At 41.6% G+C, this 27,402-nt stretch overlaps 1 protein-coding gene and 1 non-coding gene across 2 annotated transcripts in view; one reads left to right on the top strand and one right to left on the bottom strand.

The window, feature by feature from the left end:
* The window catches only part of inpp4b (inositol polyphosphate-4-phosphatase type II B), a 718,933-nt gene that overhangs the window by 80,345 nt on the left and 611,186 nt on the right, over positions 1-27,402 (bottom strand). Inside the window, exons 18-20 of the mRNA XM_048597564.1 lie at positions 26,725-26,897; positions 8,671-8,794; positions 1,496-1,628 (exon numbers count right to left, since the gene is read on the bottom strand). Coding sequence (XP_048453521.1) covers positions 1,496-1,628; positions 8,671-8,794; positions 26,725-26,897 — 430 coding nt within the window. The remainder of the gene's footprint in view (positions 1-1,495; positions 1,629-8,670; positions 8,795-26,724; positions 26,898-27,402) is intronic.
* trnaf-gaa lies at positions 9,068-9,140 on the top strand. The gene has a single exon. It is a non-coding gene; the product is annotated as a tRNA-Phe (tRNA).

Raw genomic sequence — 27,402 nt, 5'->3', positions numbered from 1 at the left:
AGGCCACTTGAACCATCGGGCTTACTCTGCTTTACAACAAGATCATGACTGATCTGGTAACTCAACTGAACAAATTAAAGAAAACCTCTCGCCTGCCTTCTATAAACTTTCAACCTTTTGCTTTTTAAGAATCAATCTATGCCTTTAAAGTATTCAAACGCTCTGCTTCTGCAACCTTTTGAGGAAGACAACTCCAAAGACTCATGACTGTCTTTAAGAAAAACATTCTCCTTACCCCTACCTTAAATGGGTGACCACTTATTTTGGAACAGTGACTTCTACTTTTAGATTCTCCTGCGAGAGGAAATATCTTTTCCATGCGCATCCTGTCAAGACCACTCAAGGTCTTATATGTTTCTGTCAAATCACCTCTTACTATTCTAATCTCCAACAGATAAACTGCCATCTTTACCTGGTTTACCTACATATGACTCCAGACCACAATAACATGGTTGATCCTTGGCTGCCTTCTATAATGGCCTACCAAGCCACTCAGTTGTATAAACTGCTACAAAATCTAAAGAATGGTAAGAACCTGGAGATACCATTAGGTTTGGCATCATCTCTCTAGGTTGCAACATCAAGGGTCTTTCTGACAGTTTTAAGTTTTGTCAGTAATCAAATGCTATACTTTGTTTGGATCTTTATTTTCTGTCTGTCAGTTTTAAAAAAAGACAGCTCTCTTTAGCCTCAAATTATCCAGTATGACTTTAAATAGCTGTTAATGTAAAACTACATTGCCAAGAACGATCTACTGTTCAGAAATGATGGCAGATCTAAACTTTTTCCCCTTGTCTTGCAGATGAGGTTGCAATTGTTTAAAATCCTGAAACAATTTCTTGTCTTCTGTGCAAGTGCTTCTTCGGGGAGGTCAATACATTGGCAGCCCACATATTCAACAAGTTATGTGAATTACAAATCTTTGGTTAAAAAGGGTCAAACAAATTTTGTTAATGGAATTCCTTGCAACATTTCATTCCTATTCAAATCCGTTAAACTGCAAATTTCACTTCATAATCACTGGTGCAGGCTTAGAAAATTTTAAACGAAAGATTAGGCAATTTTGTTTTGGCACTTGCTGGGTTTGAATACTAAAAAACTGAGGTACATGATCCAGTTTTCAACATTTAATACTTTAAAATCAAGTCTCCTTACCCCAACAGCAGACTTATTGGCTAAGTTAACCAGTTGGACGTTTTAGAATGCTATTTCAATTCCAAAGAAAGCATACAACATGAAATAGTTTCATCTCCTCATGTGGGCAATAACAATCTGGTTCCTACATGTACCCATCATTCTAATCATGTCCACAACATATCATGTACACAATGTCTCAATTCAATGATCTATTATCAGTTTTAACTTTGATTAGAAAATTCGATACAGTATATTTTGATATTGTATCATACTGTGTGATATTGCAGCTTATTGATCAAAATGAATATGTGGTAAGATTATGCAACTACTTGTTTCTGTTCTGAAAAATACTGCTTACCTGATTCCAGTCACAACAGGATAAAGATTGGCACTAGCACTCTCTTCCAACTGTGCTTCAACAACTTTGAATGCCACTTTCTGTAAATCTACGATTGCAACTGACATGTCCTCTAGCATTCCAATCTCTTCACCTGAAAGTTAAAAAAAAAATCCTTTAAACGTCAGCAGCTTTTCTAAAGACTCTACAAAACTGTGTCAAAAGTGAAATGCTCTTGGTAATTAGCAATTATCTTAAAGTAAACTTAACAGAACCTATTACTGTGAAATCCCCATTATCTGGCATATATTTGGAATGGAGGGTGCCAGCTACATAAATCAACTAGTTACATAAGAAATACGGGTGAATGTATGAACATATTAGCATGCAAGTTCAAATTGACATTTTTCAGGAAGCTTTATCCAAATGGTAATTTTTTTTTGAAATTTTTGCCATTTGCATGAAAATTCTGGATGCTTGGCTACCATATAACTGGGAGTTTACTGTACAAGATCTTTTGAGCCTCTTCTGCTATACCTTTTATAAAAGGTCCAGGTGTTGTTGAGTTACCTTGTTAACCAAACCCAATAGTCCATCTTAAGAAGTAACAACCGGCAGCCCATGCCCTGGTCTGGTGAAAATAGTCTGAGGTACACGGAAAATGACCCAATACCGAAAAGGTCATGTACATACAGAGACTGAATCAAGATAAATGGGTGGCACGGTGGCTCAGTGGTTAGTACTGCTACTTCACAGTGCCAGGGACCCAGGTTTGATTCCAGTATTTGGTGACTGATTGTGTGGAGTCTGTATGTTTTCCCCATGTCTGTGTGGGTTTTTGCCAGGTGCTCTGGTCTCCTCCCACAGTCCAAAGATGTGCAAGTTAATTGGATTGGCCATGTTAAATGGCCTGTGGTGTCCAGGAATGTTCAGGCTAGGTGGATTAGCCATGATAAATGCAGGGATAGAGTTAGGGTTGTGGGTCTGGAGGATATGCTCTTCAGAGGGTCACTGTGGTCTTGATGGGCTGAATGGCCTCTACTTGCACTGTAGACACTCTATGAGTCGAAGTTTTCCAAAGCTTTTTTTGGTTAATAGCAGACTGGCAAACTGTTGCCATGTGCAGTAGAAGCATGAGATTTCCAGCGCTTTGAAACACAAATTGTAATTGGTTTGGAACCTTTCAGAACCACGTTTTCTTTTGAAAAAAATACATTAAAAGGGTCACTAAGATGTCTAAAGGTCAGCTGAGTTTTATGATTTCGTCACAGGTTACTGCAGGTCCCCGGAAAGGTCATAATTGAATAATTTGGTTGGGGCGTGCTGTGTGTGGGTTGGCACTTCCTTTTGGATGGAAACACTAAGATAAAACCCACCTGTGGAATTTACACTCGTGTGGTTTATGGGCTTAACCAAAGCTTAGTCCATAGAACTTAGACACTATGTCTCTGAGCTTGAACGTTGACAATGAAATATAAACGTAGTACAGGAGTAGGCCATTCAGCACTTTGAGTCTGCTCTGTCATTCAATACGATCATGACTTATCATCATACTCAGTTCACTGTTCTCACTTTCTCCCTGTACCTTTTGATCCCTTTAGTCCACAGAACTATATCTAACTCCTTCTTGGAAATATACGTTGTCCGGGCCTCAACCACTTTCTGTGGCAAAAAATTTCACAGGCTTACCAGTTTCTAGGTGAAGAAATTTCATCTTATCTCAGTCCTAAAAGGTCTATCCCATATCCTTAGACTATGACCCCTAGTTCTGGACTCCTTGGTCATCGTGAATATCCTGACAACAGAGTAAGAGTCAGCAAAGTGCAGTACTATATTGTACCTGCTGTTTCAAACCATCACACAAGGTCAATGAAGTTTGGAAATCGAAAATCAGTTGATTTCCTATATGAATGCTGATTCTACCAATAAACATTCTCATGGAGACCATTCTTAGCATTAGAGACAAAATGTCAGCAATTATGGCTGAAACTTTTGAATAACAGCTTCAATTTTATTCCAAAATTCCAGACATTTCTGACTAACAAACACAGTCAGGTACATTCCCATTCAGTAAACTGCATTAAAAAATAAAGTACTAAGTAGCATAAACTAGGAATATCTCAGCTTCTATCACCAGATCAGGCTTACTTAACACATCTCACAGAGGGCTGTATTAGTAGTGCTAGAACTGTAGTGGAAATTTTTAAAATGTAGGTACTTTAAAGCATTTAGCTATAATGCATGGAATTTTTTCAGCTCTTCTACAGACTGCAAATATCTCCAAATGTTAACCAGGCTTTCCAAAAACCTAGATAGTACAAAAGAGGCAGCAACGTTTTGTAACTAAATTCCAGCTGACTAAGAATCTAAGCAGGGAGTTGTTCTTGGTCATTATCAAAAGCTGCAGATTTGATAAGTGATATAATAGGGGGATAATGGAAGGGTATTTGCTTGAATAGACAGCTAGCTCGCACAAAGTTCAAACCTCATTCTAGCTGAAGTATATGTGGGCCCTATCTCCTTGCCCTACCCATTGTAAAATATAGTGGGCACTTTGCCAAGACTTGCTGAATAACCTCTAATGATTTGCCTTTGGGCGGTGAACTCAAGATGATGATGATAATAATTGGAGGGGTTAGCAATCTACCGCTGGTGCTTGATATCCCTAGTTAACGTTTTACCAGTTCTACAATGAGTTACAATATATGGGGCATTTCAAAATCAGCTCCCCTTCATTAGCTATAACTACATTTGTTGGTCATTAAGGATTCTTCAATTAGACATGTTGTCAGTCCCTGAGCTCCTGTACAAGTCAGATATGAAACACATATGTTACAAGTCCATTAATTTTATATATTTTTCATTTCTGATGAAACACAGTGAATGTATCTAAATATTTCAACTGCACTTTGCTTTCAAGTGATTTAGCAAACAATTGGTTACTTATTTGTAAATATCTATAGTTAGGAAGAAATAGAATCTAAAAGTAGAATACTAATAGTATAAATTTCAATAGAACTGTTATGTGGGTTATCTGAATTTTCACTGAGCATTTGAAGAAGTATCAAATACAAATCTATGGTAAAGATAATGGTGTCTGAAATTAAGAAGAATAAAGCACATCAATAATTTATAGTTAGTGGGCAGAAAGAAGCCATATGTGGAAATAGGATACTCTCAGAATGTGCCAAATGATGTTTCAGAAGGATTTGTGTTGGGACTGATTTTATTTCCTGTATATATCAATAATGTGTATTTAAGAACTGAAGACATAATATCAAAATTTGGTTTGACACCAAATCAGAAGTAAGGCAAATTGAGACAGTCAAGAAAGCACAACAACACCTCTTCTTCCTCAGGTGGCTCAGGAAATTTGGCATGTCCATAAGGTCCCTTACCAACTTCTACAGATGCACCATTGAAAGCATACTGTCCGGGTGCATAACGGCCTGGTGTGGCAAATGCTCTGCCCAGGACCGAAAGAAACTACAGAAGGTGTTGTGCACAGCCCAGACCATCACGGAAGCCAACCTTCCATCCAGGGACTCTGTTTACACGGCCCGCTGCTGTGGAAAGGGGGCCAACATCATCAAAGAACCATCGCACCCTGGTAATTACTTTATACAACCTCTTCCATTAGGACACACGCACAAGCAGTTCAGGGACAGTTTCTTTCTGGCTGTTATCAGACTGCTGAATGGAGTTTAGCCCCAGATAATGTAACCTCTATGCCTGTAAGTCTTTGCTTGCTGCAATCTGCCTGTACCGCTCGTAAACAAAGCTTTTCAATGTATTTCGGTACACACGACAATAAAATCAATCAAATCAAAAAGCTGTGATCATAATTGGATTCAGAAAAGATTTACAAGAATATTGTCAGAGTCGGACGGTTTGAGCTGTATGGAAAGGCTGAATAGGTTCGGGCTATTTTCCCTGGAGCATCAGAGGCTGAGGGGTGACCTTATAGAGCTTTATAAAATCATAAAGGGCATGAATAGGGTGAACAGTCAAAGTCTTTTCCCCAGGGTAAGGAAGTCCAAAACTAGAGGGTATAGGGTTAAGGTGAGAGGAAAAAGATTTTGAAGGGACCTAAGGGGCAACTTTTTCACGCAGAGGGTGTGCATGTATGGAATGACCTGCCAGAGGAAGTGATGGACGCTGGTAAAATTACAACATTTGAAAGGCATCTGAATGGGTACATGAATAGGAAGGGTGTGGAGAGATATGGGCCAAATTCTGGCAAATGGGATTAGATTAATTTAGGATATCTGATCAGCATGGACAAGTTGGACCAAAGGGTCTGTTTCCGTACTGTACATCTCTATGACTCTATGACTACAGAAGTTTGCAAAAGAATATAATTATGTGGTAGATGGAAATTAATATATATTGCATCCACTTTTGCGTACCTTACTTTAGGAAGAATGTCAAGGCCATGAAAAAGAAATAAAAGAAAATTAAGAAGATATGAAGGATGAGAGACTTACATTATGAGAAGTAATTGGCGCTCATTTCCATTGATGAGAGAGGAATAAGATCTGTTTGGTGTAGTGTTAAAATAAGTTTAATTAGATGGATTAAGGCTTTTTAAGGTAAAACAATCTATCTTTCAGCTGATGCTCAACAACATTAGGAAACAGTTGAGGGTAAGACTGGGAAAGAGAGGGAGAACAACTCTATTAAGAACTGTCTGTGATGTATAATACATTATGAGTCTTGTGAGGGGCTCTCTTGAGGCACAGTGGTAGTATCCTTATCCCTAAGCAAATGGCTCCAGATTTCTGACAGAACAAGGTCATTAGAAAGAGAATGGCAAAGCACAGAGGTCAAGACAGATGATTAGAAACAACACAAAAGTTGAACAGCGAAGAAAAAGCTTTAGAAGTCTCAAGTAGAAGACCTTTGGTGTCATCTTCAGGCCTTGACATGTAGTTACAACAACACAAAACAGCTGGAAAATTTGTTAATCGTTTGAAACCCAATGTGCATTCAAATAATCATGGAAATTAAACTAGTGTGGAGCTGGAGGAACACAGCAGGCCAGGCAGCATCACTGGAGCAGGAAAGTTGACGTTTCAGGTTGGGACTTCAGATTCCTGAAGAAGGGTCCCGACCCGAAAAGTCAACTTTCCTGCTCCTCTGGTGCTGCCTGGCCTGCTGTGCTCCTCCAGCTCCACACTGTTATCTCTGACTCCAGCATCTGCAGTTCTTGCTATCTCTGATGGAAAGTAAACTGACCTTTTTCTTTTCAAGAAAGAAAAACATAAGGAAGTTGTGAAATGCACAAAATAAAGACTACAGAAGAGATTTATATTTTTGTAAATGTACTATATTACCTTTAAGGGTAGAAATACAGGAATTTTAAAGAACCTTAAAATTTTACTGTTACACCTGCATGGCAAAATAAAATTCTAGAAACAAGTGTCACGGGCCTTCAGCTTTGTTCAAACAGTTCCTGTTCCAGTGCAATAACTTCATCAAAAGCGGTGTTTATAAATGTGAACAGGATTTCTTGCTTATTGGCAGTTTTAGAGAAATTCAGGACCATGGTCTCATAATTATTTTGTTTTTGTTATATACAAAGTGAAACACAACCAAAGGAAGTTGCTAGGAGCTATTAATGTTATTATTGCTATTAATGCTATTAATAAACTTATTAATGTCTAAGATTGTACTCATTCTTAAATAATCCTTTAAAAGCAATTTTGCTTTGGTTTTTAATCTTGTTGTGCCATATGCATTTAAAATACAAAAGCAAGTCATGCTACAGAAGGAGGCCATTTGTTCCCCCCATGTCTATACAAACTCTGCAAAAGCAATCTAAAACTAATCCCACTTCCTCTTCATATTTGTGTACCTTCCTCTGTTCAAATATCTCTTCAAATCTTTTGCAGAACATGCCGTGGTCTTAACCATGTGTTAACCAGTCTCTCTGTCAAAGCACATAGACTTTAACAATCCTCCATGAAAAGAAATCTCTTGTAACCTTTCTCCTCAATATGTTTGTGACGACATTAAATGAATAACACCCTGTATCCTCATCAGTAACTTCCTGTCAAGTGGAAACATCCCCATTTCCTCTCTAGGTGATAAGTTTGAAAATATGCTATTTGAGAAGTCACATAAAATTAGTTGGTGCAACACAGTGTATCCAATTTCTTCATTCTAAAATATTCCCTCTCAATTTCTTGAGCGACTTCATTCATCAATATCCACATATGTTCTGGTACAGTGACACATGGGAAAAATCTATGGCATTATACTAGGAGAATATCCAAAATAGAATATATGCAGAAAGAGGCAGGTGCAAATATACAAGATATTGGAAAGAACTATAAACTGACAGCAATGTCTACTTTTTATAATAATAGATTATGTAGAGTTCAAAAGCTGAATTTGTTACCACAGCACCTGGGAGTGGTGACACCATAAATCTCATCACCTGAATTTGCAAAAATATGTATTAAAAAATCTTTTCAGATAGTACATTAAAACCCCAATATGAAATGCTTTTAAGAATCCCATTGTATGAACCTTGGCAGGCACTATAAATGAGAATGCTTGAACTGAAAACCCTGACTTTTTGTTGTAGGATAATAATGTCAATGCATTCACCTAAAAGTTCTCTGTTTTTTAACAAGTTAATGCATCTGTTGAAATGTGAGTTAGTAACTCCCCAAAATCATGGAAAAAAATTCCATAGTCAGTTCTAAGGTTTGACTGATTTTTTTAAACATATTTACAGATAATCCATTCATTAAGGCAGAAAACACCAGTCATTTTTTTTTAATATGCCATAAACAATGTTCACAATGGCTTTGTTTGCATAGTTTAAAGGGTTAATTACAGTAATAAATCCGTGGTTCTAGTAATGGAAGGTTCAAACTCTAGAAGTAAAACCTTAACACTAAAGCAGTTACAGTAAAATTATAGAACCTATGCAATTATAAAGCATGTATTTATATGTGTGCTATAAATTTTTTTCTTATCCAGGGCTCATGTGCTTGAGGCAACATTATCTTTTATTGTCCAGTCCTTAGTTGTTACATGCATGCACTGTGTGTCTCATTAGCCCAATTCACCACTCCACTATTATATTTAATGCTCCTGAAAGCTGTGTTCTAGTCATCAGCGAGGCAAATTGACCACATCCAACAAGCACCTTAAACTGCTGAAAAACAACATGGGTTACTTACTGTATGTGCTGAGAAGTCCTTCAAACTGTACAAGCAAACCCACAGTGTGAAGCTGCAATAGGAAGTCCTGGTCGTGTAAACACGTGTGCAGTTTGATCACAAAACCACAGACGAGACCGGCAAGCTGATGCAAAGAAAAGTAGTAAAGTATTAATTTGAAAATAAATTGTGCAGTTTTATTTAATAAACAAAATAATTTTCAGGTATAATTTTTTCAAGACTTAATGTAAGTATTACAGGATAGGATAAAATTAACAGTATTATACTTCCTATTTCAAACCTATGGAAGCAACAGGGAAGACGTTCTCTGAAATATGGAGATTGCAATAGCACTAAAACAAAAAACTGAAAACTTTTTAATGCAATGGACATTATCTTGGACAGAAGAAAATCGCCAGTCAAAATAATTCAGTTGGGAGAGCATTAGACTGAAGATCTAAAGGTCCCTGGTTCAATCCCAGGTTGTGGCAAAATGAGCGCTTGCCGATCGTGTTAGCCGGGCATGGTGGCATGCACCTGTAATCCAGCGACTCGGAGGCTGAGGCTATCGGATTGCTTGAGACCAGGAGTTCTGGGCTGCTGCCGACTATGCCGATCAGGTGTCCTCACTAAGTTGGAAAAAAAATATTTTTAAGAGGTCCGCGGTAGTGTAGTGGTTAGTATCCCTGCCTGACATGCGGAAGACTGGGGTTCAATTCCCTGCCGGAGGGAATCCAAGCATTTTTGGGGCCTTTCAGCGAAAAGGACCCAAGCTTTAATTGGGGCGGCACGGTGGCTCTGCTGGCTCACAGCGCCAGGGACCTGCGTTCAATTCCGGGCAACTGTCTGTGTAGAGTTTGAACATTCTCTCTGCATCTGCGTGGGTTTCGTCTGGGTGCTCCGGTTTCCTCCCACAGTCCAAAGATGTGCAGGCTAGGTGGATTGATCATGCTAAATTGCTTGTAGTATTCAGGGATGTGTAGATTAGGTGGGTTTTAGGGGGATGGGTCTGGGTGGGATGCTCCAAGGATGGGTGTGGACTTGTTGGGCCAAAGGGCCCGTTTCCACACCGTAGGGATTCTTTGACTGCAAAAAGTGGCAGATAATGGAATGTTGAAATAAGAGTAGAAAGTGCAGGAAATAATCAGTCGGTCTGGCAGCAACCATGGAGAGAGAAAACAGAAATAACACTTCAGGTCCAAACACTAATGGTGAAACACTTTCTGTTTTTGTTCCTTTTACAACCTTGTTCAGTTTCAAAAGTGCAAATTTTGCAGTGGCAATCTTTAAGTAGTTATACAGCAGGATTGAATGATCTCAATTCATAGTTATCATGTTGTCCAAAAGCATTAAAAGGCAATGACTAGATCTCCCAAGGTGCTGTCAACACTCCTCAGGAACGAACTGATGTGAGAGTGTGTGAGAAAATAACTAAACATTAATCCAGATGTAACTGCTTGGCAGTATAGAATTTAAATACTGATAAAAGGAAACAAGTGAAGATTAGTGAGAAGCCGGAAGTTTGGTAAGCCTCTAAAATCCAGCAGACAACAATTAATAAAGCAACCTGGGGAGAAAATGAGTAGGAAGATAAGCTAGCTAGTAATATAAAAGAAGACTGCAAGAGTTTTTTAAATATATAAAAGGAAAAAGAAAGCAAAAACGGACATTAGACCACCAGAAAATGAGGCTGGAGAAGTCATTATGAGGAACAAAAAAATAGTGGAGGAACTGAATTTGCATCAGTCTTCAGGGTGGGAAATTTGAGTACTTTCAAGGAGTTAGGGAGCAGAGGTGAGTGTACTGGCCATTACTAAGGAGAAGGTGCAGGGGAAGCTGTAAAGTCTGAAGGATAAATCACCGAGACTGGATGATTCTGAAGGAGATAGCTGAGGAGATTGTGGAGGCATTGGTGATGATCTTTCAGAAATCACTGGAGTCAGGAGGTCCCAGAGGAATGGAAAATCAGTAATTTAACACCCCTATTTAGGGATGGAGGGAGAAGGCAAGAAATTATAGTCTAGTTAGCTTGACCTCAGTCATTGGTAAGATTTTAGAGTCCATTATCAAGAATGAGATTGTGGAATACTTGGAGTGCGTGGTAAAATAGGGCTGTGTCAGCATTGGTTAATCAAAGGGAGGTCATGTCTGACAAATCTGTTTGAAATCTTTGCTCATTACACCTTCAAAGGAAGACCAGTAGACATGATCTATTTGGATTTCCAGAAGGCCTTTGACAAGGAGACTGTTAAATAAGTTAAGAGCCCATGTTACTAGGGGCAAGATACAGGCACGGATAGAAGATTGTCTGATTGATAGAAGGTAGAAACTGGGGATAAAGGGGTCTTTTTCAGGATGGCAGTAGGTGACATTGGAGTCAGTGTTGGGACCACAACTATTCACGTTACATGCTAATTATCTGGATGAAGGAACTGAAGGCATCGTTGCTAAGTTTGCAGATGGCACAAAGATAGATGGAGAGACAGTACTGAGGAGGTGGGAGGCTACAGAACAACTTAGACAGGCTAGGAGAGTGGTCAAAGGAGTGTCAGATGGACTACAAAGTGGGAAAGTATGAGGTTATGCGCTTTAGTAGGAAGAATAGAGACGCAGACTATTTTCTAAATGTGAAAAAGCTTTGAAAGTACAAGGGGGCTTAGGAGTCCTAGTTTAGCATTTTAAAGGTTAACATGCAAGTTCTGTTGGCAGTTAGGAAGACAAATGCAATGTTAGCATTCATTTCAAGATAGTGTACAATACAAGAGCAAAGATGTATTGCTGAAGATTTAGAAGGCTGTGGTCAGAACATCTTTAGAATATTGCCAGCAGTTTTAGGCCCTGCATCTAAGGAAGATTGTGCTGGCCTTGGAGAGTGTCCAGAGAGGTTTATAAGAATGAACCCAGGGATGAAAAGCTTGTCTTATGAGGAGCGGTTGAAGGCTCTGGGTTTGTACTCAATGGACTTTAGAAGGATGGGGGGGGGGGGAGAAGAGAGGGGGGAGGAGGGTGTAATCTCATTGCTGTTTACAGAATACTGAGGGGTCTGGATAAAGTGGATGTGGAGAAGATCTTTCCACTAGTACCAGGGACTAGGACCTGAGGGCACAACCTCAGAGTAAAGGGACAAACCTTTGGAACAGAGACGAAGGGGAATTTCTTCAGCCAGAGGGTGGTGAATCCATGGAACTCATTGCTACAGAAGGCTGTGGAACCCAAGTAACTGAATTTATTTAAGGCAGAGATAGATAGGCTGTGGATAGTAAGAGGATCGAAGGTGATGGGAAAAAGACAGAAAAGGGCTTAGAAACATCAGCCATGACTGAATCGTGAAGCAGACTTGACAGGTCAAATGGCCGAATTCTGTTCATTTATCTTGTGGTCTTAAATGAAGAAATATTTTACAGATCGACAGTAATTGTAATAACATTCAAATATCAGAGTTTGGAATAAATTTACAACCCTGAATGATCTCTCATGATGTTGCTCACAGATTTGTATTCAGCAGATGATGCATAGTTTTATGCAGAGTAACTTTAAGTGGAGTCCTGCCATTTTGCCTCAAAGCATATCTGCTCATTAGGTTCATTCTCTGCCCTTATTCTACCCGGTTACTATTATGTTCCACTTTCCATTTATTTTTCTTAAATGAGTACATAATGCAGTAGCATAAATCAATTCAGGAAGTCAGCTCACTAGTTCTTCCATAAGTTGTGATCGGCAAGAAAATTAAACCTTCAGAAACCTACTGGCTAATTTGTAAATAAATTGGATTTTTGACTGGGGAGTAGCTCCTGGCAATTGTCACCTTCTTGGGGGAGCTCACTTTCTTTTCCAATACAGATCCTAAAAGGGAATTAACAGTCACGGACTTCTGTATTATCCATGGCTATTTCTGGCAAAGTACTGCAGTGGTTGCTGTTGCCTTCTGCTGCACTGGGCAATACACACAACCAGATCGCAAGGCTTCCGAATATGTAGAATTGACTAGCTGGGCGCATACCATTAAGAGTGAAAAGGAAAGTATTCAGGGCATTCAAAAAGACAGATTTATAGGTGTTTGTGATTTGTTTCTGGTAAATATTTTCCATTTCTGGTAAATGTTATTTTTAGAGAAATAAGATGAGGTGGATTAAAGAAAAACATACTGGAGAAACTCAGCAGGTCTGGAGCATCTATGAAGAGAGAAACAGAATTAACGTTTTGAACACATGACTTCTTCAGTTCAGCATCCGCAGTATTTTGCTTTTATTTGAGGTGGATGAAAGTTATCTTGTAATTGTATCTTGGAATGTATTATTTGCTGGGATAAGAAATGATGCAATTAGTACAGTGGAATCTGAGTGGAAAGAAATTAAAATTTGTCTTAAGACTGATGAATAATGCAAGTGAAAATACTGAGGCAAAAAAATGGACTTAATATTACAAGTACGTAAGAAGAAAATTGTCCAATGGGTTGATGTCGTGAACAAACATAACGTACTTAACCTGACGGAAAATTTTATTCTTAGTTATTCAAATTTCTGATAACCAATGGCATAAAACGTTATGGGGATTTTATGGGTAAAAGGCATTGAAACATTTGATCAGCCATGATCATGTCAAATATAGGAGCAGGCACAGTGGGCTGAATGGGCTACTTACGTCCGAAGTAAAGGTAAATTTTGTATCATTAACAAAACATCTATTAATTGATTACTGTTCTTTATTTGATATGTTATTCCAACAGTAAATTAGACTGCAGTACAACACCTTATTTAAAATTTAAAATATTGATAACAACATAATTATGTTTTAAATTTTTAATTGTAATGGTTGGAGTATTTGGTTTTCTGCAAGTTGTATTTGGTCTACAGGATTTTATTCGCTTTGGTAACAAAAGCCAAGTCAATCAAACAATTTGGAATAATCACAAGTTAAAAGTGTTTTACAGTTAATTAAATGATCAAGCAAGAACAAGTAGCATTCTACTTCAGTTTTAGAGATTGGGAAATTGTAGTTGGGATTCTTGCCTTCTTTGGAACCGAAACTTGACAATTCCTTTTGACATGTGTATGAAATTTTTTTTAGAAAATGAGATGGCTTAGATTATGAGTGTTGCAGAGTTCTGATAAGAATTGCTCAAATGTAGCATTTATAGAAAATGCTGAACTCCCAACTATTACAGCACTACAATATATCAGTCTGATACTGACACATCTGTATGTACATTCCTTCTGTGCTATTATCAGATCTCAGACTGTATTGTCCTATGACTACTCATTATGAGTATATGAGCATACAGGGGACAAAGTTATTGAATGTCCTAGCGCTTTCACTTTTGATTTATGAGTTAATGAGGTTAAGTACCACTCCAGAATTTGAACACACACCTAAGAAGAAATACAATTGCAGTACTGAATTATTTTATGATCCAGAATTACATTATGAGCCGATTTCATCATGACTCACACTGACTTTTCTTATGTTATCTTCCACTCTTCACCTGATTAATTATCCATCTGGTCTGACATCCTTCTTATGCAATAATACTATGAGAGAGATGAAATTCACACCACTGTCTTCACCTTCCAGCTTAAAAGTCATTGGTGTCATATTTAAAGACCAAATGCAGACTACTTCAGATGCTACAAGCTAGGAATTCCCTCGCACACTCCCTTCTTGGGAAACCAATATGGCTCACTGCGGGAAGCTAGCACCCTACAGTCCAGATGGAGACCTGGAGGTCCTGCTGGTTGAGAGAAGGGCCATCATCTACTTGGAGGACAAGCAGCAGGCAAAACATCAAACACAGCCAGCCTGAACAGAGTGGCCCAGGTCAGTCCTGTCTCCAGACTCAGATGGAACGCACAGCAGTGCAGGGAAAAAGGTCAACAACCTTCTCTGCTGAGCAAAGTTATCTTCCCTTTGCTACTCTTACTCTTACTTTTAGTTCTGCCATTGCATACAAACCTTATTAATATTCATGGACTACCAACTTCATTGTGCATGCAGCATCTCAATGGTCCTCCACAATTACAAATCCTTCCAGCCCTCTGGCTCAAAAGCAATGCATTCCACGGTGGATAGCAGCCTCCAAGTAAACACAAAGTGAGTGGGTGCTAAGAATTCAAGCTAAATATCTTTCTGTCCTTGAAGTCTACAAATCACAGATTTCTGGCTTCAACACTGATGTAATGGATAGAATATAAAAAATAAATTCAACCTAATTGTCAGCATTCTTATCCTTCAGATGAGACAAAAACTGGGTTCTGGTGCTTGACTCTTTTTTGCTATTCTTAAAAAATAATTGATTTCTCCTGGTCTTTAGGCATTCCTCTCAATAAAATTAATTAAAAACAGATTAACAGGTTAGTTATCACATTTATACTTGCAGAATTCAGCTAACCAAAGAATGGTTACCCCAAGGCCTCCTACCCTCCCTTGACCTCTTCATGTCCAACTGCCATCGAGACATCAATCGCCTCAACCTCTCCACCCCTCTCACCCACTCCAACCTCTCCCCCGCAGAACGTGCAGCCCTCCGCTCCCTCCGCTCCAATCCCAACCTCACCATAAAACCCGCGGACAAGGGAGGTGCAGTTGTAGTATGGCGCACTGACCTCTACATCACCGAAGCCAGACGCCAACTCTCCGACACCTCCTCCTACCGCGCCCTTGATCATGACCCCACCCCTGAGCACCAAGCCATCATCTCCCAAACCATCCACAACCTCATCACCTCAGGTGACCTCCCACCCACGGCCTCCAACCTCATCGTTCCCCAACGCTGCACTGCCCGCTTCTATCTCCTTCCCAAAATCCACAAACCTGAATGCCCTGGTCGACACATTGTCTCTGCCTGCTCCTGCCCCACCAAACTGATCTCCAACTATCTGGACTCCATCTTCTCCCCATTGGTCCAGGAACTCCCTACCTATGTCCGTGACACCACCCACGCTCTCCACCTCCTCCAGAACTTCCAATTCCCCGGTCCCCAACACCTCATCTTTACCATGGACGTCCAGTCCCTCTACACCTGCATTCCCCATGCAGATGGCCTAAAGGCCCTCCGCTTCTTCCTGTCCCGCAGGCCCGACCAGTCCCCCTCCACTGACACCCTCATCCGCTTAGCCAAACTCGTCCTAACCCTCAACAACTTCTCTTTCAATTCCTCCCACTTCCTACAGACAAAAGGGGTGGCCATGGGTACCCGCATGGGCCCAAGCTACGCCTGCCTCTTTGTAGGTTACGTGGAACAATCCCTCTTCCGTACCTACACTGGCCCTAAACCCCACCTCTTCCTCCGTTACATTGATGACTGTATCGGCGCTGCCTCGTGCTCCCACAAGGAGCTCGAACAGTTCATCCACTTCACCAACACCTTCCACCCCAACCTTAAGTTTACCTGGACCATCTCTAAAACCTCTCTCCCCTTCCTGGACCTCTCTGTCTCCATATCGGGCAACCACCGAGAAATCGATATTCATTTCAAGCCCACCGTCTCCCACAGCTACCTAGAATACATCTCCTCCCACCCACCTTCCTGCAAAAATGCTATCCCCTATTCCCAATTCCTTCGCCTCCGCCGCATCTGCTCCCAGGATGAGGCATTCCACTCCCGTACATCTCAGTTGTCCTCGTTTTTCAAGGACCGTAACTTCCCCCCCTCAGTGGTCGAGAACGCCCTCAACCGTGTCTCCCACATCTCCCGCAACTCATCCCTCACACCCCGTCCACGCAATAAGAACCAAAAAAGAATCCCCCTGTCCTCACATACCACCCCACCAACCTCCAGATCCAACGCATCATCCTCCGACACTTCCGCCATCTGCAATCCGACCCCACCACCAAAGACATCTTTCCCTCCCCACCCTTATCTGCTTTCCGGAGGGACCACTCTCTCCGTGACTCCCTTGTCCGCTCCACACTCCCCTCCAGCCCCACCACACCCGGCACTTTTCCCTGCAACCGCAGGAAGTGCTACACCTGCCCCCATACCTCCTCCCTCACCCCCATCCCAGGCCCCAAGAAAACTTTCCACATCAAGCAGATGTTCACCTGCACATCTGCCAATGTGGTATACTGCATCCGCTGTACCCGGTGTGGCTTCCTCTACATCAGGGAGACCAAGCGGAGGCTCGGGGACCGCTTTGCAGAACACCTACACTCAGTTCGCAATCAACAACTGCACCTCCCAGTCGCAAACCATTTCAACTCCCTCTCCCATTCCTCAGACGACATGTCCATCCTGGGCCTCCTGCAGTGCCACAACGATGCCACCCGAAGGTTGCAGGAACAGCAACTCATGTTCCGCTTGGGAACCCTGCAGCCCAATGGTATCAATGTGGATTTTACAAGCTTCAAAATCTCCCCTCCCCCTACCGCATCCCAAAACCAGTCCAGCTCGTCCCTGCCTCCCTAACCTGTTCTTCCTCCCACCTACACCCATCCCCTCCTCCCACCTCAAGCCACACCCCCATCTCCTACCGACTAACCTCATCCCGCCCCCTTGACCTGTCCGTCCTCCCTGGACTAACCTATCCCCTTCCTAACTCCCCATCTACACTCACCTTTACTGACTCCATCCCCACCTCTTCGACCTGTCTGTTTCCTCTCCACCTATCCTCTCCTCTATCTATCTTCTATCCGCCTCCCACTCTCTCCCTATTTATTTCAGAACCCCCTTTCCCTCCCCCTTTTCTGATGAAGGGTCTAGGCCTGAAACGTCAGCCTTTCTGCTCCTATGATGCTGCTTGGCCTGCTGTGTTCATCCAGCCCTGCACCTTGTTGTCAATGGTTACCCCCTATCGTTCACTATTGCACAGGAAGAATTTTGAGCCTTTTCATTAGAATATATTAAAGGTTTTTCTTCTGTGCATTGTAAGATGGGGATTTCCTGATCTAGATGGCTCTGTACCACAATGTTGATTATAGAATGAACAGAGCCAAAAAAAAATGGTGTCTAGTCATTTACTAAGGTGTTTTTTTTAATTATTCAATCAGAGGACTTGGGGATTGTAGGCCAGGGCAACATTCATTGGCCATTCTTAATTGCTCTTGAGAAAGTGATGGCTGAAATAACTCAACAGAGGCCAGTATCCCATCGCCAAGTCACTCTTTATTGACACATGGAGAGTCAATGATGCTGATCCAGCTCCCTCAGAGCCAGCTCAGAAACTGAACAGGATGTCTGACATTTCTGTACTTATCAGGGCTCCCTGACTGGACCAGATTAACAGCCGCAATCAGGGAAGTCAAATTCTGTGGGTCCACCTGGCCAACTTTGTTAGGATCACTACATCCCTCCCCCTCCGAATCCAATGACAAAGGCTAGTTCTTTTTTTTAGTAGCTCATCCTGGGGCATTTTAGCACCGGATCAGGTTTCTCCAACTCTGCTCTGATATGGGCAGTGTGTAACACACAGTAGCTTGCCTCTTGAGCCCAGAATGTCTTGGAAGAAATTCATTCTCTTCTTCAGGTGGCAAAGGTGTTGAGGTAGTGATATCTGCTGTCTCCATCTCAGATTCCCAGGTATCTTCATGCTTCATTGAGAGTGAGAACCCATGGGTTCCAGAACAGTTGGAAAGGCGGTCAAGGAGTCGGACACATTTTTTTTGTGCACCATTTGCGAGTTTGCAGCTTTCATATGGTCCATGTGCTTCGAATCATAGAGCTGTGCAGCATGTAAACAGACCATTCAGTGCAACGTGTCTGTGCCGACCAGATATCCCAAATTAATCCAGTCCCATTTGCCAGTATTTGGCACATATCTTTGTAAACCCTTCCTTTTCATGTTCCCATCCAGATGCCTTTTAAATGTTATAATCATACCAGCCTCCACCACTTCCTCTGGCAGCTCATTCCATACACACAGCACCCTCTGTGTGAAAAAGTTACCCCTTCAGTCCCTTTTCAAACTTTCCCCTCTCACCTTAAGCCTATGCCCTCTAGTTTTGGGCTCCCCTACCCTGGGTAAAAGACCTTAGCCTTTCATCCTATCCATGCCCCTCATGATTTTATAAATTTCTAGAAGGTCACCCCTCAGCCTCTGGTACCCCTGGGAAAATAGCCTCAGCCTATTCAGCCTCTTCTTATAGCTCAAAATCTCCAACCCTCGCAACGTCCTTTTAAATCTTTTCTGAACCCTTTCAAGTTTCACAACATCCTTCCAAGAGCAGGGAGACCAGAATTGAATGTAATATCCCAAAAATGGCTTAACAATGTTCTATACAGCCATAACATGACGTCCCAACTCTATACTCAATGCACTGACCAATAAAGACGAGCATACCAAACACTTTCTTCACTATCCTGTCTACCAGCGACTCCACTTTCAAGGTACTAAGAACCTGCACTCCAAGGTCTCTTTGTTCAGCAACACTCCCCAGGACCTTACCATTTGCAACTTGATCTTCCAACAGCTTCCAATTTGTAATTATACACACCTAGAATTAGTGCCCACCGCTGAATTTGGCCTGAAATGATGGTTGGCACTGCCTTGTCCTCTTTAAGTAGACCTGGCAGGGTTTGTGGTCTATTATTATTACAAATTTACATTCATAAAGATATCGGTGTCCTTTCCAGGCTGTGCACTCTCCTGAATACTGGCCAATGAGTTCACTTAATCAATTTAGGTCCAGTGGGACTCTTCTGCTGTGTCAAGCCCACATACTGGCAGCAACTGCAATAGCTTGCTGGCTCAGATCCTGAAGAAAATTTTAACACTTGGCTTTTTGCTGTGGGCTGACCTTTGTTCAGGATATATCCTGAATGAGACTATGCAATTGCCTTCACTCAAAGAACATAGAACATAGAACAGTACAGCACAGTACAGTCCCTTCGGCCCACGATGTTGTGCCGAACTTTTACCCTAAACCTAAGGTCTATCTAACCTCCATCCCTACCCTATATTATCATCCACATGCCTATCTAATAGCCGCTTAAATGCCCTTAATGAGGCCGACTCCACTACCCTCTCCGGCAATGCATTCCACGCCCCTACCACTCTCTGAGTAAAGAACCTACCTCTGACATCTCCCCAATATCTACCTCCTTTCACTTTAAAACTATGTCTCCTCGTAAAAGCTACCTCCACCCTAGGAAAAAGTCTCTGGCTGTCTACTCTATCTATACCTCTGATCATTTTGTACGCCTCTATCGTCACCTCTCATCCTTCGTCGTTCTAAAGAGAAAAGCCCTAGCTCTCTCCACCTTTCCTCGTAAGACCTTCCCTCCATTCCAGGCAACATCCTGGTAATTCTCCTCTGCACCTTTTCTAACGCTTCCACATCTTTCCTGTAATGATGTGACCAGAACTGGACACAATACTCCAGATGTGGCCGAACCAGGCTTTTGTATAGCTGGAGCATAACTTCACGGCGCTTGAACTCAATCCCTCTATTAATGAAAGCTAACACACCATACGCCTTCTTAACAACTCTATCCACCTGGGTGGCAGCTCTCAGGGAACTGTGAACATGAACCCCAAGATCCCTCTGCTCCTCCACACTGCCAAGAATCTTTCCGTTAACCCTGTATTCTGCTTTCAAGTTTGTCCTTCCAAAATGAATCACCTCACACTTTTCAGGGTTAAACTCCATCCACCACTTCTCAGCCCAGCTCTGCATTCTATCAATGTCACTTTGTAACCTAGAACAGCCCTCTGCACTGACCACAACGTGACCTACCTTCCTATCATCCGCGAACTTGCTAATCCATCCTTCCACTCCTTCATCCAAATCATTTACAAAAATCACAAATGGAAGAGGACCCAGAACAGATCCTTTTGGTACACCAGTCATAACGAGCACCATGTTGAATATTTTCCGTCCACTACCACCCTTTGTCTTCAAAGGGTCAGCCAATTCTGAATCCAAACTGCCACATTTCCCCCTATCCCATGCCTCTTTACCTTCTGCATGATCCTACCATGGGGAACCTTATCAAACGCCTTACTTAAATCCATGTATAGCACATCCACTGCTCCACCTTCATCCACGTGTTTGGTCACCTCTTCAAAGAATTCAATAAAGTTTGTGAGGCATGATCTACCCCTCACAAATCCATGCTGACTATCACAAATCAAACTGTGCCTTTCCAAATGATCATAAATCCTGTCTCTCAGAGCCCCCTCCAACAATTTGCCCACCACTGACTTAAGACTAACTGGCCTGTAATTTCCGGGGTTATCCCTGTTCCCTTTTTTGAACAAGGGAATGACATTTGCCTCCTTCCAATCTTCCGGCACTATACCCGTGGACAGTGAGGACGAAAAGATCGTCGCCAAAGACCCTGCAATCTCGTCCCTCACGTCCCATAGAATCCTTGGATAAATCCCATCAGGCCCAGGGGACTTATCTATCTTCAACTTCCTCAAAATTCCTAGCACATCTTCTTTACTAACATCAACCTTCTCTAGCCTACCTGCCTGTTTCACAACATCCTCCTCTACAACTGGGTCCCTCTCAGTTGTGAATACTGAAGAAAAGTGTTCATTAAGGACCTCTCCTATCTCATTAGGCTCTGTGCACAAATTCCCTTTACAATCCTTGATCGGCCCTACCCTTTCTCTGGTCATTCTCTTATTCTGCACATACGTGTAAAAAGCCTTGGAGTTTTCCTTGATCCTATCCGCCAAGGTTTTCTCATGCCCCCTTAGAACTCTCCTAAGCCCTTTCTTCAGCTCCTTCCTGGCTAACTTGTATCCCTCTGAGCCTTTTCCGTTCCTCTTTTCCTAAACCTTACATAATCTTCCTTCTTCCTCTTAACCAGTCGTTCGACCTCTCTCGAGAACCATGGCTCCCTCACTCGACCGCATCTTCTCTGCCTGCTAGGGACAAACATATCAAGCATATGCAGTATGCATTCCTTAAACAATCTCCACATTTCTGTGGTACTCTTCCCTGACAGCATCTGTTCCCAATTTACGTTACCCAGTTCTTGCCTAACTGAATTGTAATTACCCTTCCCCCAATTGTAAACTTTACCCTGCCGTATGTACCTATCCTTATCCATGACTATCGTGAAAGAAACAGAGTTTCATCGCTACTGCCAAAATGCTCTCCTACCAACAGGTCTAACACTTGGCCCGGTTCGTTGCCAAGCACCAAATCCAAAGTGGCCTCTCCTCGTGTTGGTCTATCTACATACTGTGTCAGGAATCCTTCCTGAGCGCACTGGACAAAATCTGCTCCATCTAAACTATTACAACTAAAATGTTTCCAATCAATACTTTGAAAGTTGAAGTCACCCATGACTACAACCCTGTGACTTCTGCACCTTTCCAGTATATGCCTCCCAATCTGCTCTTCTACTTCTCTGCAACTATTAGGGGGTCTGTAAAAAAAGCCTAACAAAGTGACTGCTCCTTTCTTGTTCCTGATCTCAACCCAACTGACTCTGTAGACATATCATTCTCGAACTGCCTTTCAGTAGCTGCTATACTCGCCCTGACTAGCAATGCCAGTCCCCCACCTCTTTTTCCACCCTCCCTATTTCTTTTAAAGCATCTAAATCCTGGAACTTCCAACAACCATTCCTCTCCCTGAGTTACCCAAGTTTCTGTAATGGCCACAACATCATAGTTCCAAGTACCGACCCATGCTCTGAGTTTATCCGCTTTATTTCTGATACTTCTAGCATTGAAGTATACACACCTCAAACCATCTCGGTGTCCTCAATTATGCTCCATCGACCGCATTTCTTTATAAACCACCTCACTCCCTGTTGTGTCTGTTGGAAGGCCGAATACCTCATCCTCTGAATTATAAATCCGGTTCCCCACCCCCTGCCAAACTAGTTTAAACCATCCCGTACAGCTCTAGCTAACCTCCCTCCCAGGATATTTGTGCCCTTCCGGTTCAGGTGCAACCCGTCCTTACTGTACAGGTCCCACCTTCCCCAGAATGTGCTCCAATTATCCACATATTGGAAGCCCTCCCTCCTACACCAGCCCTGTAGCCATGTGTTTAGCTGCACTCTCTCCCTATTTCTTACCTCGTTATCACGTGGCACTGGTAGTAATCCAGAGATAACTACCCTGTTTGTCCTGGACTTCAGCTTCCAACCTAACTCCCTGTACTCATTTTTCACATTCTCAGTCCTTTTTCTACCTATGTCATTGGTACCGATGTGTACCATGACTGCTGGTTGCTCACCCTCCCCCTTAAGAATCTTGAAGACACGATCAGAGATGTCACAGACCCTGGCACCCGGGAGGCAACATACCATCCTTTCATCTCGTTCGCATCCACAAAACCACCTGTCTGTGCATTTTACTATTGAATCCCCCACTACAGTTGCTCTCCTATTCTCCCCCTTTCCCTTCTTTGCCACAGAGCCAGGGTCAGTGCCAGAGACCTGTCCGCTATGGCCTTTCCCTGGTAGGTCATCCCCCGCAACAGTATCCAAAACGGTATGCTTATTATTGAGGGGAATGGCCACAAGGGATCCCTGCACTGTCTGCCTATTCCCTTTCCCCTTCCTGACAGTCACCCAGCTACCTTTTTCCTGTAACTATGGTGTGACCACCTCCCTGTAACTCCTCTCTATCACTGCCTCAGCCTCCCGAATGATCCGGAGTTCATCCAGCTCCAGCTCCAGTTCCCTAACATGGTTTTTGAGAAGCTGGAGTTGGGTGCACTTCTCGCAGGTGAAGTCAGAGGGGACACCCGCAGTGACCCTTACAACCACTCAAGTGTTGTTCCCCAAGCTCAGCTGAACTGGTGAGGGTGTCCACGTCCATCAGAATACCTTGCAACTCTTGTGCTCCACTTGCTTCATTTCCAATGATAAAGCCAGTTGTAGTGCCTGTTTGAAGTCCAGTTGGACTTCAGCTAGTAAGTGCTTTTGCATGGTTACATCATTAATCCCACACACCAATCAGTCTCTCAGTATCTCATTAACGGTTAAACCAAAGTAACATGCGTCTGCCAGTCACCTTAACCTACTTAAAAATCCTGATACAGATTCACCTGGCTCTCGAAATGCTGAGTAAAACTGATAGCGTCTCAGAATTAGAGGAGAGTTGGGGTCACAATATTCCTTAACTAAATCCATCAACTCTTGAAAGGTTTTAGTATCCAGTGCCTCATGGAAAGTTAGGCTCTTAATAACCAAAAAAGTTACAGGTCCTCAAGCTGTCAGGAGAACTACTTATTGCTTTTCATCTGCCCCCATGCCACTTGCCTGGAAAAAATAAAGCATTCTTTCCACATTCTGATGTGATGATGCAGTCACTTTACAAGGTTACTTGTCCTGGATTTCTTTGAAGAGAGGTTGCAAAGCAGAGGTGAAAAACTGGCTATTGGAAGATGACTTAGGTAAACAACTTATGAGGCTTAGGTATTTTTTTAAAGTTGGAATGATGGAAGCAGCCTTAAGTGAATGTGGCTAGCTCTCAAATCCAGATTTCTGATTTTGTTTTTTTCAGTAACATCAGAAGCTGTTTAAGGTCTCAAAAGAGTTGGAAGCTTCAGTGAATGTCTCTTGGCTTCTACACTCCCTGAATTTTCTCTTGATGTCTCTTCCTTCTGGATTGGAGACAAGAATGTAAGAATCTGCGTCTGAATTTGCCTTTATGCCAAGGGGTGTGTTTATGGGATATTACTATATTGGAACAGTTCATTACTAATAGTTACTGTATCTATTATTTGGTTAAGTTTTCCAATAGCTAATTTATTCTACATTCTGCTTTCTTTTGTTTGTGTTTTAACTATACTGTTTAAATAAATTATGTTTTCATTAATGTTGAATAGTTTGACTAGTCGCATTGTGCCAGGAACACAAAACTTCACATCTTCCTTTCAAATAAGAAAAAGTTAGGGTCTAGGCTACCTTCTTAAAATATTTTGAGGGGGTCTGGTCTGGTCCATAACACTGGGCCCAGTCTTCAATGGCAGGATTGAATGTGTCAAGCTTCCCAAATAACACCATGATGCCAGAAATGCTTACCCCCAACACAAAGAAGATTATTGCGAGCAAATTTCTTCCAGAGTGTGCTTTTTCTTTCATTTCCACTGAATTAACTCTATAGAGGCTGGTATCCCATTACCAAGTCACTCTTTATTTACACGCAGAGAGTTCTTGTCACTGATTCAGCTCCCTCAGAGCCAGCTCTCAGAGTGAATGGAACCTCTCACACTCCTGTTTTTATCTGTCAGCCAGGGGTCCCTGACTGCACCAGATTATAAACTGCAATCAGGGGACTCATTCTATGAGATCCACCTGGCTGACCTCTTTACAATCAGTATGGTGGTGAGCTGCCTTCCTGAACAGTTGCAATGTTTGGGATGGAGAGAAAACTGCAGTTCTGTCAGGAAGGAAATTCCAAGGTTTTGACCCAATGACAGTGAAGGAACAGTGATATAGTTTCAAAGTCAGTATGGTATATGGCTTGCATGGGAACTTGAAAATGATGATGCTCCTTTACATTTGCTTCCTTTGTTCTTGTAGGAGTTAGAGGTTTGGGTTTGAAAGGTCCTTGGTGAGATAAAGCGGTGCATCTTGTAGCTAGCACAGACTGTTGCCACTGCCAGTGGTGAAGGGAGTGAATGCTGAAGGTGATGAATGGGGTGCCAATCAAGTGGGCTGCCTCGTTTTGTAGATGTAAACCTGCTTGGATGTTGTTGGAGCTGCACCCATCCACACAAGTGGAGAGTATTCAATAATGCTCCTGATTGGAGTCAGGAGGTGAGTTACTTGCTGCAAAGGTCAGAGTATCCAAACTGCCTTTATAGCCACAGTTTGTTTATATGATTGGTCGAGTTGAGTTTCAACATTAAAGGTTAGCCCCAGAATGTCGATAGTAAAGGATTCAACGATTGTAATGAATGTCAAAAGAAGATGGTTAGATTCTCCTTTGTTGAAGATGGCCATTGTCTGGTACTCATGTTGAATGTTACTTGCCATGTATTGGGCGCTTTGGTATGTACAGAGATTGTTAATGTAAAACTTTCAAGTTTTTACTGGTAGATTCTGTTACTATTTCTATTGTCCTGTCTTTTATTAATATGATTAGTTTTTATACTTATTTCTCCCAGTGTTTCAGTTTTCTTTACCCAAATAAAAAAATGTATTTTACTGTAACATGTGATGAGATTTCCTTACAGTTAAAAGCAAGGAGGGAAAATTACATATTTGTATATCAAACAAAACGTAAATCCCACTAGACAACATGATTATATGTTCTAAAGACATTCTTATCTGGAAATTTGAGATAGTTTTATACATTTTCAGAACAGCAGAGCAAAATTTAGAATCTACATGACAGAGATCCGCAATGAGATCAGTAGATGATAACTTTACCCCTCATGAGATCTGTGATCCCATTAAAGACAATCCATTATTGAAGTGCTGCAGTGTTTTTCCAATTCAAAATGCTCTTCTACTCGTCTAATGTGGAACATTCACTCAATATGCTGGCAAAAGTGAACTCAAACCCTGGCAGTCAAGTAGAACCTTTCATAGTTCATGTACTGGGCTTGGGCAAACTATACTTCAAATCAACACCCAAATATATTTCCTGATGGCTCAACAGGAAATTGCATATACTAACATATATAAACTAGCATCATCCGATCGCCAATCACAGATCTGTGTCACATTCTCCTATCTCAGCCACGGCTGCAATTGTTTGCAGGGTCCAGAGGATGAACTAGTATGACAGGGTACTTACTAATCATTATCAGTAGCTCCTATCAAAATAGGTTCACATCTGTGCACTGGAGGTGTACAAAGTCAAACATGCTGTGATATTGCTCGTTAGTCAGAATTCACTGCTTGAGTCTACATGTTCATGATTTTTGAATCAGATATCATATGAAAGCTGAGAGTGTGGAAATATGCTGAAGCACAAATCAATGCTCTTGAGAGAAAGGTAAAAGATTGGAGGGAAGCAAATTAATGTGAATGCTTATTGTTAATGGCAATTTTAGATAGCCACACCCAGAGACTTATGATCATGTAAGTAATATGTGCTTGATTATCATGACCTTGAGTTCCTATTGTATGCTGTGGAACATGTAATTAAACGGGTTCATAACCATCTAATTTATTCCCTTTGTATTGCATTATGAGGTGATGAAATATGCACTTACTGCTTGGCTGAAGACAACATCTCTCCTCTGATGCAACGCCAGGGCCTGAGATATATTGGAACCATAATCTTGAAGAAGAACAAATACCATGGCCTTCTTTGCTCTGTCAATCACTTCCTTGACACAGTCCTTTAAAGTAACTACCAGAGGGTACAGCTGTTCATACCAGTCATCTTACAAAATAAATCCAGCACAATGAATTAGCAAACCATACATTAAAAATGCTGCTTTGTTCTTATATAGATAAAAGCAAAACAATTGTAAAATGGCAGAAATATAATAAACACTGGCTTATTTTAAGATATCCAGGCTGGCCTAGTTATCTTCCACACATTTGAATTATATGTCCCACTGAATCGCTAAAAGAAAACCTCATAATGAGAAACATTTAAAGAAATTATTAATTGGCTTCTTCAAATGCTCTGGAAAACAAAAGTTTTCAGCATGAATTCCCTTCAAAATAAATACAGGTTAAGATACAGCCTGTACTATATACTAACACATATTAAATAGTTCAAGGGTAGGGAGATAGTAGGAACTGCAGATGCTGGAGAATCTGAGATAAAAAGGTGTAGAGCTGAATGAACACAGCAGGCCAAGCAGCATCATAGGAGCAGGAAGGCTGACGTTTCGGGCCTAGACCCTTTTCTGATGAAGGGTCTAGGCCTGAAACGTCAG

Source organism: Rhincodon typus, chromosome 1 (assembly GCF_021869965.1).
Source record: "Rhincodon typus isolate 14 chromosome 1, sRhiTyp1.1, whole genome shotgun sequence".
In the NCBI taxonomy this organism is placed as follows: Eukaryota; Metazoa; Chordata; class Chondrichthyes; order Orectolobiformes; family Rhincodontidae; genus Rhincodon; species Rhincodon typus.
Note: the sequence above shows the minus strand (reverse complement) of the source record. Positions and strands in the feature narration are given on the sequence as shown.